Below are 12966 nucleotides of genomic sequence, written 5' to 3' on the forward strand. Positions count from 1 at the left end.
GGGAGTCAGTGGCAAGCCCAACCAGACAATACAGCCCACAAGCACCTGTGAATGACCAGCTGTTGCTTAACTGAAAAGTCATTAGGCTGCCTGTTGTTTTCCTCTTTATCTTCTTGGGCTATAGATACTAGTCCCCCTGGCTCCTCCCTCTCCCCTTCTCCTTCCTCCTGCCTGCCCTGCCGTCTTCTGGTTCCTGCTGGGGCACCGCATGTCTTCCCTTCCCTCCCTTTCCTGCCATATTGTGCCCTGTCCCACACTAAACAATAACCGGTAAACTAATCAGTTATCACTGAGCTTATTGGTTAAAGGATTAAGTTTAACCTTTCACATCCCTACAGGTAGTCCAAAGTATTGGCAATCAACTTTTTATGCCTAAGTCTCACATTGCATAATGTAAGAAACATCATTTCTTTACTGTCTGTTTTTCTTGTCTCCATTAGAAGTGGCTATGAAGACAGTGACTTGGCTCCAGATGACCTCAGAACAATACGTACATCCCTCTTTGGACTGATTAAGTATTTCTTAAGCAAAGGTGGGGCACATGAGGAAATACAGAGCATCATGGGATACATAGCTGCCACTAATGAAGAGGAACTAGTGAGTGAAAAATTATGGTTGCTTCTATCTTTCAGTTTAGGAGTCTTGATCATATCTTCATTAGAAAGAGAAGATAAGAAAAATACAGTTCAGTATGATGCTTTATTGATATAACTGAGGCCAGCCATAGAATCAAGTGAACTGTGAAACTGCATTGAGTACTGCACTGTTAGTAATATCATATTTACCCACAACCAAGATGACTTGGAATTTAAGATGACCATGCACAATAATTAGATTCTAAATTTGTTATTATTTTCCATGTATATAATCTAATTGGAGAATCATCCTGAGTTTGTGCCCCCACCACCACTCTGGCAGAGAAAGCAGCAGCAGGGGCATGGGGCAGGGAATGGGAAGAGGCAGCAAATGGGGCACGCACCTTGACTTCTGCCCCTTGTTCCCCTGCCTGCTATCTACTCCCACTGCTGTCCCCAGCTGATTCAGTCACAGGAAGAGCCCCAGAGTGACTCCTGACCCACTCCTCTCCCATGCTGTAGAGAGTAGCTATGCAGGGAGCCCAACACAGCAAGAGATGGTGGCAGCAGCACACAAGTTCCGCCTTTAATGCTTGTTTCCTGCCTATATTCTCCTTCTCCTTTCTCCTGTGCCACCTGGGAGCAGGCACTGGAAGGAAGAATCTGTGCACTGATGCTGCTGTTCCTTGTCAAATGGGGCTTCCCGCATAGCTGGTCCCTGCAGCGTGGTGCAGGAGCAGCTCTGTGGTTCCTGCATCTGGATCAGATGGGGACATGCTGCAGTTCCCTACAGCTCCTGACTGAAGTGGTTCTGTACTTGATACTAAAAGAAGGTTATGTTTTCCCCACGTTTTTTTCTCCACAGGGAAAAAATGTGTCTGGGAATCGGGGAAATGTGGTATTTTAATTGATGATCCTAGTCTTAAATATAGTATGATTTCTAGTTCTGAATATAGGAAGTTTGGGAAGTATATTTGGACTATTCAGAATATGTGAAATAAGGTGCTGTATAGGAACCAAGAATATTTTTCCCCCAAATGTGGCATAATTAATGAAGGTTCTATACAGTCAGGGTTTAAGTAGATTTTGTTTTGTTTTTATTTTGTAGCTTTGTGGTATTCTGGATGTTCTCTTCAGCCTACTTCATACCAGCCCAAACCCAGACCAGCTTTTTTTGTTGCTTTTTGAACCAGGAAATGCTGACATCCTGTATGCTTTGTTGTTGAATCAGAGATATACTGATAAGCTAAGGGAGTTTGTATTCAAGGTAATACATTGAATTGTATGTTTCTTAATAGTAGCTTTACAAATATATGCATACATACTCTTCCATATGAACTACAGTTTGCAGTAAACCACTTTTAAAAATGTATACAGTTATATAAAACATTTGTAGGACTATTTTACTTTTTTTTTCTTTGCTCTTGGTATACTGACTAGAAGTTGTCACAGGTTTTACTTGCTGTACTTAACACTGTGGAATTTGTTGTATTCCAGTAAATTAGAATATTTTACTCATTGGGATGTTAAAAGACAAAATACAATAACGAGGTTCACTCATCTGCATTTATATTGGCATTTGTTTTTGGAGGTGACTTTTTAAAGCGCACGTGCACAACGCACAAACAAATTATGGCTGACACAATTAGTTTAAAAAAAAAAAAGGTGGTTCGGTATTTGTGTATGAAAGTCCCATATAACTTTCTTTGTTATTTTTGTGCACATTTCTTTGTAGATTGTAGAGCAGATGCTGAAATGTACTAAAGTTTATGAACGGAGTAAACAGCGTTTGAGACTCAGGGAAGTGGGATATTCTGGACTGGGTCTGCTTCTGAATGATTCGCCGGTTACCATTTCTTTTATTAAAAATCTTCTCAACCAAGTTCTGTATGCAGGTAATTGGAGATATGTGGGTACCTACTAGTATATATTAGTCAAAGCTGGATAATATAACTTCTCTTTATATTGGATTTCATCAACAACAGCTGATTTACCTACATCATAATGAATATACTTATACTTAAATACTGTTAAGTGCTTCATCTCAACAATTTAACCATTTGCCCCTTCATAAATTAAACCCTTATTTTCATGATTAACAAAATGTATTTCAAGATTGAATTAGTTAGCAAGTATTGTCAAAATAATTTGCCGTGTTGAAGAAGTATAGTTGAAGAAATACAAGAACAAAAATTTGGCCAATCTGGGGCGGGGGATTCTTTATAACTGTAAGTTATAGGCTTGCTTTGTGCTTTTGAATTAAAGGTACCACCAGAGCTTGTTAGGGCTTATGTAGAGCTTTAATTCTGTACGTGGAACTTATCTCATAGTTAAATTATTTAGTATCGCATGTGTTACTGTATGGCATCACTTTTGGGTTATGGTTTCTGAAACTCGTGGGGAGGAAAAAGATAGAAAATTAATAAAAGGATCAGAGAATTGATCCAGTTCAGACATGAGGCCACCTACAAGAACTTAAGCTTTCTTTACTTCTTTGTACAGTATGTGGTGGGCACTGTTGGTGCCTTCCACTTTAAGGGCTTAGCCAAGCAGCCAGCAGGTGTTTGATTGTGGTAGCCATTTTAGATCTCTGGCTGCCTATATAAACAGAGCAATTTGCTGTTGGCAGACTAGGCAGAAGCATTGCAAGGCTGCATGCAACATCCTGGAGGTAAGGGTAGGAGCTAAAGGAAATGGTTTGGAGGCTCCAGGTCCTGAGCATGACCAAAAACTGCACCCTGCTGGCAGTGGGTGGCCTGGTGGGGCTTTGTGGCATAGGAGCCCCCAGGAAATGCCAGGCCAGTTACCACCCTGGTGAAAGGCGAGTAGGGACGCCTTAACCCCAACCCTCACCTTTGGGTGGGTTATTTGAACCATCTGATCCAGGGAAGGCCAGGTAAGCTCCATGGGGCGCCTGAGCCTGCTGGGGTGAGTAACCCCCGTGGGGCCAGGCACACTTCATGAAGCACCTGTGCCAGGAATGGGGGACCCCGATCCCTGAGTGGAGGCAGCGGGCATAGACACAACTAAGGGATTCGAGTAGTCAGTGCTGGAGCCAGGACCGGAAGGGTCAAAAGGGCCAGGAGCTCACCACAAGGCGTGCCCATATAGAGTGAAGAAGCTCGGGGTCCTGACTAGCCTGAGATGGGGCCAGGGTTTAAAGGGAAGCCAAAGTTCCCAAGGCAGGGGCCACAGCTAATGGGAGGAGGGGATGGTTGAGTTGACTGCCTGAAATGCCATCTGCAAGGCTTGGGCTGCAGTGTAGGGGAGGAATGGAGCTGCAGATAGTGCCCCTGGCACCAGACAAGAAAGGGCAGCCTACTGCCTAATTAACACCTCAGTTATGTTCCATGAAGGCGTGGCAAGTGAGACAGGTAGGTGGCATGCCCAGAGGCAGGTGGGGAAGCTAGCACTGTGGCTAGTCAGGGAGCCCCACTTTACCACACAGTAATATAGCTGGTAGCCGCTCCTCTCTTCAGTTAATTAGTATATTTTTAATGCAGTGTTTAATTTATGATTGTTTCATTTGTCATGTTAAATAAGTGTAGTAATTGGACACAACAAACTCAAATACACAAAAATAATTGGGTATAAATTCCAGCTTCTCCAAACTCACAGCCATGACATCACCTCTTCTGAAGTGATCAGACCTCAAGTACATTTTGTGATTAGCTACCACAAACTACACATTCACAGTGAAAGTAGCCTTTTATCATTTGCTGTCATCTTTTGAATCACTTCTTCATGTGTCACCAGCTGGTGTTAAACTAGTTGTTGTTGTCAGCTCCACTTAATATCACAAGACTTTGTCAGTCCAGCGTATGAGATATTATCACAATACGACTAAAACTTTTTTTTTTTATGGCAAATGTAGTTGACAATGATATTCTCTAAGCAACCTCTCCTACTCTGTATATCTGCTTGTTGTAATTAACACTCAGATAAAGTCTGTTTTTAATGGGTTCCAGGTGAATGTCTATTCATAGAAAAGTAGGGCTGGAAGGAACTCAGGAGTCATCTAGTCCAGCCTCCTGCTCAAGACAAGATCATCCCAGACTAAACCTAGTCAAGTGTCTGTTTAACCTACTCTTGAAAATTGTTAAGGATGGGGATTCCACAGCCTCTACAGGTAGCCTGTTCCAATGCTTAGCCACCCTCATAACAAGAGATTCTTTCTAGTCTCCAGCCTAAATTTCCTCTGCTCCAGTTTGATACCATTGCTTCTAGTTCTGTCCTCTACAGCCACACAGAATAGTCTGTCACCATCTTTTTTATAACTGCCCTTTAAGTATTTGAAATCTGTTATCAGATCCCCCTCAGTCTTCTTTTCCAGGCTAAGTAATTCTAGTTCTGTCATCTTTTCCTCAAATAATGTTTCCCAGGTAATCATTTTTGTCTCTCACTGCTGGATTTTTCCCAATTTGTCTATATCCTTCTTGAAGGGTGGGTTCCAAAACTGGAGACTTTCTTTCAGGTGAGGTCTCACCTGCACTGAATGTAACAGAAGGATCACATCTCTTGATTAGTAAGCGACACTGCTGTTAATACGTTATGTTTGGGGGGCGGGGTTGCCAACAAGAACCCACTGTTGGCTCAAATTGATCTTTTTGTCCAGTATATTTTCCAGATCCTTTTCTGCAGTCATTCCAAAGTCTCTGTTTATGGATGAAACTGTTTCATCCTAACAGCAGGACTTTGCACTTGTCCTTGCTGGATTTCATCTGATTAACCTGCAGAAATGTCTAAAATCATTCAGGTCATTTTGAATCCTAGCCCTACCCTCCAGAATGTTTGCACCCAACTTGTTGAAATTTGAAAACTTGCTACACTAAGTCCCCAGACCATTAATGGAGATATTAAACAATATGAGCCCAAGACAGACCCTTGGGAAATCCATTCATTACCTCCTCCCAACAAGACATTAAGCCATTAATGACTATGCACTGAGCATGATGATCCAACCAGTTACATATCTGCTTTATAGTCCTTTCATCTAGTCTGTATTTCCTTAGCTCTTTAATGAGAACGTTGTGAGAGACAATGTCAAGCGCCTTGTTAAAGTTCAGGTGTATCATATCCACTGCTCTCCTGCATCCCCCACGGCATGTCACTTGATCATAGAAGGAAATTAATTTAGGCATGATTTACTCTTAGTGAATCCAAGCTGGCTGTCTCTAATCGCTTTGTTCTCTTTTGGGTGCTTAGAAATAGATTCCTTAATGTCCTGCTCCTTCATCTTTCCAGGTATAGTCTGGTCTATAATTCCCCAGAACTACTATTTTTCTTTCTTAAAGATGGGCACTATGTTTGCCCTTTTCCAGTCATCCTGACCTCCAGGAATTCTCAAAATAATAGTTAATGTTTCTGAAATTAGTTACCCTAGAGTACTGAAGGAATTGGCTCTCTCTCATCTGACCTTGCCAACTTTGAAAGTTTCTAGCTTCTCTAAGTAATCCTTAACTACAGTGCCACAGTAGTCTGGGCTACCATGACATCCTTTCAAGGGTGGCATGCAATGTTAGCACTGTTAGATGTGCAAACATAATTCATAAGATAAGCTCAGAAATTTTAAATGGGAATTCTTAGTGCCCTGCTGTGGTCTTTCTGAGTCCTTCCCAATGGAAGAATTGGTCTGTTATTTTTCTGTGGTGAGGAAACTGAGTGAAAACCAAGAGCTGGTATTTCCCCAGGTGTGTTTTGCATCTAATGAAGAGTGCCTTGAATCTAATTAGGAGTACTGTGTGTCTAACTAGGTTGAGAACTGCCGTAACCTGTTCTTTTACCACTCAAGATGGTTCGTCTCCTTCCCTATCTTTACTGCCAACTGCACTCATCATCTGGTAGCTGACTTGATTTGTGAAGACTGAAGTAAAAAAGTGTATTAAATATTTCAGCCCTCTCTGTACCATCCATAACTAAATTGCCTTCTACTTTCTACAAGGGACCTGTCTTGCCTTGATATTGGTGGTTTCAGTTTAATTAATGTGTTGGTGTACTGTCTTTAAAGGTGAACTGAAAAAGATTTATTTCTGTGGGTGGTATTGGACCACTTGCACATGTTTGGGGTAGACTTAGAAAAGACTTTGAATGCGATTAATTCTTCTTAAGGTCTCTTGCATCGTTTGTATTCAAAAGCTTGTCTAAATCTATCCCAATCATGCAGCTGATTCAGTAAGAGATACCATTCACAGAAATCCTTGCCTCCTTGTATATTTCTTGGACCATCACAGGTACAACATTACTCCAACGCTACCAAAATAATTGTTTGCTATTTCTCTGTGTTTAAGGTTTGCCTTGAAGTTTTTGAATGTACTCTTGTTTTTTTCTTTCTTTTTTCTCTTGGTTTCCCCCTGCAGATCCCGTTGTGAGTTATAGAGACCTAATAGCTGTAGTACACCTGGGTCATAGAGCAGATGTAAATGTCAGAGTGGCCATCTGCAGAAAGGTAGGTACTGTTAATTAAAAATATCAAGTAACACTAACTTATGGACACACAGGGCTTCAACGTCTCACATATTAGTTATGGTATATGATGATGTATGTTATGTCTTTATACTAATTACATGAAGTGATGGAGCTTGATGTGCTGTTTGAAACTATACTTTCAGTGATTTTTAAACTCTTTGGCATTCAGTAAATGCCAAAGTTAATGTTTTCTGTGTAAACGTTATGTATTTTTCTACAGAAAAATGTAGACTCCTCACAAGATTTTGAGCAGGTCTCCTTTTAAAAGGGTTTTTTTTCCTGTGAGAGTGTTTTCTTTCAACTTATTTTTTCAGTTGTGTTTAAAAAGGTTATGAGCTTATGGAAATACAAGGGAGGAACAGAATTTCGTTTCATCCTAAACTGTACTGTTTCTGGAGAAGGACACTGAAATATTTCATGGCATAGGGTCAGGCTGTGAGATGCTATATTGTTTGTTGCAGATTTCATCACAGTTTGTCAAGTTGAACTGAAAATAAGACATGATAGTAATGCTGGTTCTTGGTTAATCAGAAAATATGTGTGATTTGTGCGTATACAGTGTTATTTGTCCTCTCTGTTACTACCTCAAGAGTTAATCACACAGATTTTGTAGTTTAATGATTTTGAAAAGCGGTATTCTGAATGTGTATATATAATTATGTAGGTATGTATTCTGAGTGTATTTTCCGGGAATAGTTGCAAGATAGTGCCTATGACATAGAAACATTACTGATATAATGTAGCTAGTTTTATATTCTATTTCAGCAAAGAAAACTTTCTTTTTATGGAGTAATGAATAAATGGGTCATTATGGCTACTGACAGACGTTCATTTAAAGGCATGATAGTATCTGATCCGCAATCCCAACAATTTCACCTCTTGCCATGCCTCAGATGCATGGGAGGAGGTGTCATTTTTTCAGATCGGCGATTAGATCCATATCATGCCATACTTGCCAGTGTAGGGGGAAGCCCAGGATCATGATGAACTGGCAAGCTGAGAGCCAGATGCCTGACAGCAATCAGTTGTCACCTGGTTTCAGGGACTGCACTGAGGTCTGAAATCAGCTATCCAGAGCTGCTCAGCATGGAGTTTTAAGTCCTCTATGGAGGAAGGCAAAGGCTTCTTCTGCTGCAAGTCTCTGTTTCCCTGCACTGGCAGCATGGCCAGAGCTGCCTGGCACAGAGGTTAAAGCCCTGGCATGGGGTAACAGAAGCTCCTGGCCGAGGGCTATAGAGGCTTTCCCCTGCTAAGGACTTTAAGCTCTATGTGGAGCTGGTCTGGCTGGGAAGTCTAGCATGGGGGAGTCTCTGCTGCTTCTGCCAGGAGCCTCTTCTTCCCCATGCCAGGTTGCCTGGCCAGAGCTGTTCTGTGCAGTGCTTAAACCCCTGGTGGGGTAAGTTGAAGGCTTCCCTCATCTACACTGGCAGCTTCTGCTTCCCTGTGCTAGGTAGCTCAGCCAGAGTTTCCTGGCACACGGTTTTTATGTCCCAGCACATAATAGCATAGCCTTCTCTTGCAGGTACTTTAAGCCCTGTACCACGCATCTCTGTCTGGTCTGTCTGGTGCAGGAAAGCCTCTGCTCCCCCACTCCTGACTAGTGCAGCTCTGCACAGGATTTAAAACCCCAGATGAATCAGCCAATGGGTTCTCCCCCACTGGAAGCCTCTGCTCCCCTGTACTGGGCAGCCCAGCAAGGGCTGTGGGGTGGAGAGGGAGCGGGGTTTCAAATCCAGGCAGGGAAAGCCAAAAGGGTTGGGCTGGCAGGACACATTGGTTAGACTGTTCCTAAAAGAGAACTCTGATGTCAAGCATGGCATTAGAGAGAGCAGGGCTGATTCCACAAAGGAAGATGAAAGAAAAGGCTTTCCCTCATCCAGCCTATGGGAAGATCAAAAATCAGCTTTCTCAGCTACCTGCCATGTGTTAAATTTCAGGCAGCATTTAATGTAGAACGTGTTTATGGCTCAGTCCAGTCATCAGTTTGGGGAAGAAGCGGGGCGCAGCAGGGTAAAGCCCCCAGCCCATTCTTCAATCTAAGCAGTTTCTGGTCTGGAGAAGAGGTAGGGAGCATTGCCCTGCTGTTCCCTTCCCCTTCCAGACCAAACTGAGAGATTGCAGGCATTCATTTTGCAAGAGAGTTTTTCTGCAAGGAAGATCTTCTAGGTGTCAACCTGAAAAATCTTTGTCCTGGAAGGCGTATTTCCTGGAAGGTGGGTTTCCCCTGGGAGAAACTGAATGAAAGTTCATATGCTCCTAATTTCTACCAGGAGAGCAGCAATTCTTCTAGAAGCATGATGCCTGTACATGGCCTAAGTTACTTGTCATATATAGGAGAAGAAAATAATGTGGTTTACTATTTTAATTCACACAGAATAGATCCACACAGACTTAACTTTCTCAGTGACTGTGTTTTGCTTTCCATTGTGAAGAGTTATCCCTGGATCTCATATTCTAAATGGTCATTGACTAACTGTGTCACAAGACCACTTTTATGCACCTGGCATCAAATGGAATGAGACCATAATGTTTATTATTAAAGGTTTGAATGGCTACCACCATGTAGTATGAGTTAATTTTTACATGCTTTGGAATCTTGTGTTCAATGCAGGTGTTACATCTTTTGCATTACCAGCTGGATGCAGCACAACAGATTAGTCAGCAGTTGGGCTGGCAGGACACTTTGGTTAGACTATTCCTAAAAGAGAACTCTGATATCAAGCACGGCGTTAGAGAGAGCAGGGCTGATTCCACAAAGGAAGATGAAAGAAAATTTTCTGCTGAAGAGCTTCGGAAACACTATGCTGACAAAGCAGAGGGGGAGAAATCTGGTGGTTTTGCCTCAGTTAATGGTTCGTGTGATCAGTGGAGTTTGGAAAATGGCAGATCTGTAGATGCTACTGCTCCTTTTTCTGGGACACTGCTGGAGGATACCTCTGTGGCTGAGATGGCTTTTAGGACGGAGGACCAAGAAGAGTTATGGCACAGAAATGCTTCACACTTGAGTTTAGATCTATCCCTTGTTGACTCCTATGTGCTGGCTGATGGTGGGAATCAAATGACAGACAGCTTACCCAGCACACCATCACCTGTAGAGAACTCTAAGCCATTCTCTGGTCAACCTGATAAAGAACCAAGCACTCTAAATGATATGGGCTTCAACTTTGATCTTTCTTTATTTGAATACCAAGGAGTAAGTAATTCCCCCCTTCTTCAAACATGCTTGACTTCCATTTTTATTTTTAATATTTTTAAAAACCTCACCAGTTGTACTGTTTTTTTCTCTGAGAAAAGGGCAAACCAACTGGCTCTTCCACAGTGGGTGGCAATGCTTCTTTTTGCTCAGTAAAAACATGTTTTTAAAGCACCTATATTAAATTAGTTATTTGAAATTGAAACTTTCTTCAAATCTGTGTCAACCAGATTTCCTTATGGCCATGAAAAATTGTGCATGTACCAAAGCTGTGGTACCAAGGCTGAAATGTTAAATTTGTGGGTAGAGAAAACCAATTTGATTAAAAATCATAACAAGCCGCTATTGCAGCAATATTTTATGTTAGCATTTTATTTAATAGACCTTTTAGACCAGAGTTTGGGGACCTATGACCCGTGGACCAGATCTTGCCTGCAGAGCCAGGATGTCAGTAGCAATTCTGCGCTGTGGGAAATGACACGCAGTAGTATTCCTCTCCCTAAGCAGTTTTTCTACCTCCTTCTGCCCCAGCCCTCCCTTCTCTCTCTCTTGTGCCCCCTTACTGTGGCCATCACTTCTTTTGTTTTGAATTAGTCCATGGTGGGAGTTGGTGGTGAGGGGTAAGGGGCAGCAGTGGCTGCAAGAAGGAGAGAGCAGCCTTCGGCACAGGAGGGGAGAGGTAAGGCAGCAGCAGCAGAGATGGTGGTCAGGTTACAAGCGGCAGCCTGCCTTTCTTCCTAGCTGCCTCATTTCAGTCCACAGCTCCCTAAAATTTAACAGTTTGGTCTAAAATGGGCACTGGCAAAGATGGATGAAATATGTAATCATTGTATACTGTGATGAATAACCAACTTTTTGGAGGCGTTTTACACTAAAAAGAGTACAACTTTTTTTCACCGTTTCCCAGGGATCTGAAGATGACCTCATACAATTGCTCACAGATGCTTTGCTCTGTGTAATGTGGAAAGGTCTAGAAAAGTCTGATGATGCTGCCTGGATTGAGAGGGGACAGGTGTTTTCTGCATTGACCAAACTGGGGATATCCAATGAGTTGCTGCGACCTTCAGATGAAATAAAGCTTAAGTGGGTACCATGTAATGGCATATTTCTTCCTTTGGAAGAGAAATTGAAAGAGATGGTGTTATGGGTATTGTTACATTCTGGTGACAGAAGTTTGATAGGTTGTCTTTGATCTGCTGTTGTTCTCATGCAAATGTGATCAAAAGCATACCTATGCATCTGTACCCATTTAGTAATGGAATTTAGTTGACAAAGCTTAAATGTATGCCTCTGACTTGCGTGACTCTATAAGCCAATGAGGTCAAGAAGACTGTTAAAGTAGAAGGCAGTTACAGCACTACATATGTTTAGGCTCAATTAATTAAATATGTATGTGGATTTTTTAAGCCACTTATTCTCAAAAAATGTAATAGTTGCTTTGGGATTTTCTTTTCCATTTAGCTTGCTAGAGAAGATGCTGGAATGGGCAGTCACTGATAACAGAGATGCAAAAGCTCTCCTAACGCATGCTGAAAATGGCTTTCGGCTCCTGCTCATTGTACAGGATTTTTTACAGGCCGAAGGGCTAGTCAATTCCAATTTGTGGACAGAGAAGGTAATTAAATTTAATATGTTCTCAGATATTTATTAACATGTTGTCAGTTTGGGTGATGTCAGCCCTTTTAATCGTAATATTTTGTCTATTGACAAGAGATTAAACAGCTTGAGCAGTTGATAGTGGAGTGAATTTGACTGTACCCCATTTGTGCTAATATAATAATAAATTACCGTTGTGTTTAAGTTAAGTAAGTGTGAAAAAGGAGAAAGAAATGGAATCTAAATCAGTGACTGAACTAAAGATTAAGTCTTATAGTACCTATCCTTTAGAATAGAACCTTTATAATCAAAGCAGTCATATTTATAACTGCTCTACTTTTTCTGGAAATGAAAGTTTATGGTGATAATTTAGAGAAACAGGATTTTTAGCTTTATGTGCAAAAATAATTTCCTTCTTTTATTTATGAAGCAGTTGTTTTATCAAATTGCATTGTATTGCTTTTGAAATGCTGAACTCTGTTAAATTGGTAGCTGTACTTCAGTCCTACAGTATATTTATTTTAATCGCTTGGTTTAAGGTATGAGGACAGTCTGATTTATCTGTAGATTTCTCAGCTCTTCAAAATTACTGTGCAACCCCATAGTTGTATTAGTATCTGAGAACTAATTTTTCTCTTTTTATTTTATGCCATATAATTTTTTCCCTGTTAAAATAGCTCTTGGAAGAGCTGGTGACTCTGATGGATGACCTGTCAATTTGGTACCCCAGTGGCCCAGAATCAGTCAAACTCTCCCAAGTGCAGGTGCAGTTGCTCCTTGGATTCATTGGACAAGATAATTTACAGGTTTGTTACTTATTTATGCATAGGGTACTGTGCAAGATGCATGCCAACTATGTATAGTAAAAGCTGTGTTAACTGGCCTGAGTAGGGTAAGGGGGGGTGCTGGGTATCTAAAAATTCCGGTTATCTGAGGCAGGGGTTTTCAACCTTTAGAAAACCCCTGGAGGGGGGGGCAGGGGGGGGGGGCCACCATGTGCGAGCGTCCTGTTCCCTCTCCCCCAGGTGTCTGGCCAGAAATTCCGGTTAATAGCGTATTCCGGGTAGTAGAATGCTGGTTAACGCAGCTTTTACTGTATTTAACTGTTAGTTAATATAAGGATTAAGCTTACCACAG

At 41.6% G+C, this 12966-nt stretch overlaps 1 protein-coding gene across 2 annotated transcripts in view; it reads left to right on the top strand.

Moving 5' to 3' along the window:
- The window catches only part of NBEAL1 (neurobeachin like 1), a 127924-nt gene that overhangs the window by 69591 nt on the left and 45367 nt on the right, over positions 1-12966 (top strand). For both annotated transcript variants that reach the window (XM_019553749.1, XM_019553750.1), the window contains 8 exons: positions 441-597; positions 1684-1842; positions 2311-2470; positions 6932-7020; positions 9652-10233; positions 11141-11316; positions 11695-11848; positions 12507-12635. In XM_019553749.1, the coding sequence (XP_019409294.1) occupies positions 441-597; positions 1684-1842; positions 2311-2470; positions 6932-7020; positions 9652-10233; positions 11141-11316; positions 11695-11848; positions 12507-12635 (1606 nt within the window). The remainder of the gene's footprint in view (positions 1-440; positions 598-1683; positions 1843-2310; positions 2471-6931; positions 7021-9651; positions 10234-11140; positions 11317-11694; positions 11849-12506; positions 12636-12966) is intronic.

This window comes from Crocodylus porosus, unplaced genomic scaffold (genome assembly GCF_001723895.1).
Source record: "Crocodylus porosus isolate Cpor-Errol unplaced genomic scaffold, CroPor_comp1, whole genome shotgun sequence".
NCBI lineage: Eukaryota > Metazoa > Chordata > Crocodylia > Crocodylidae > Crocodylus > Crocodylus porosus.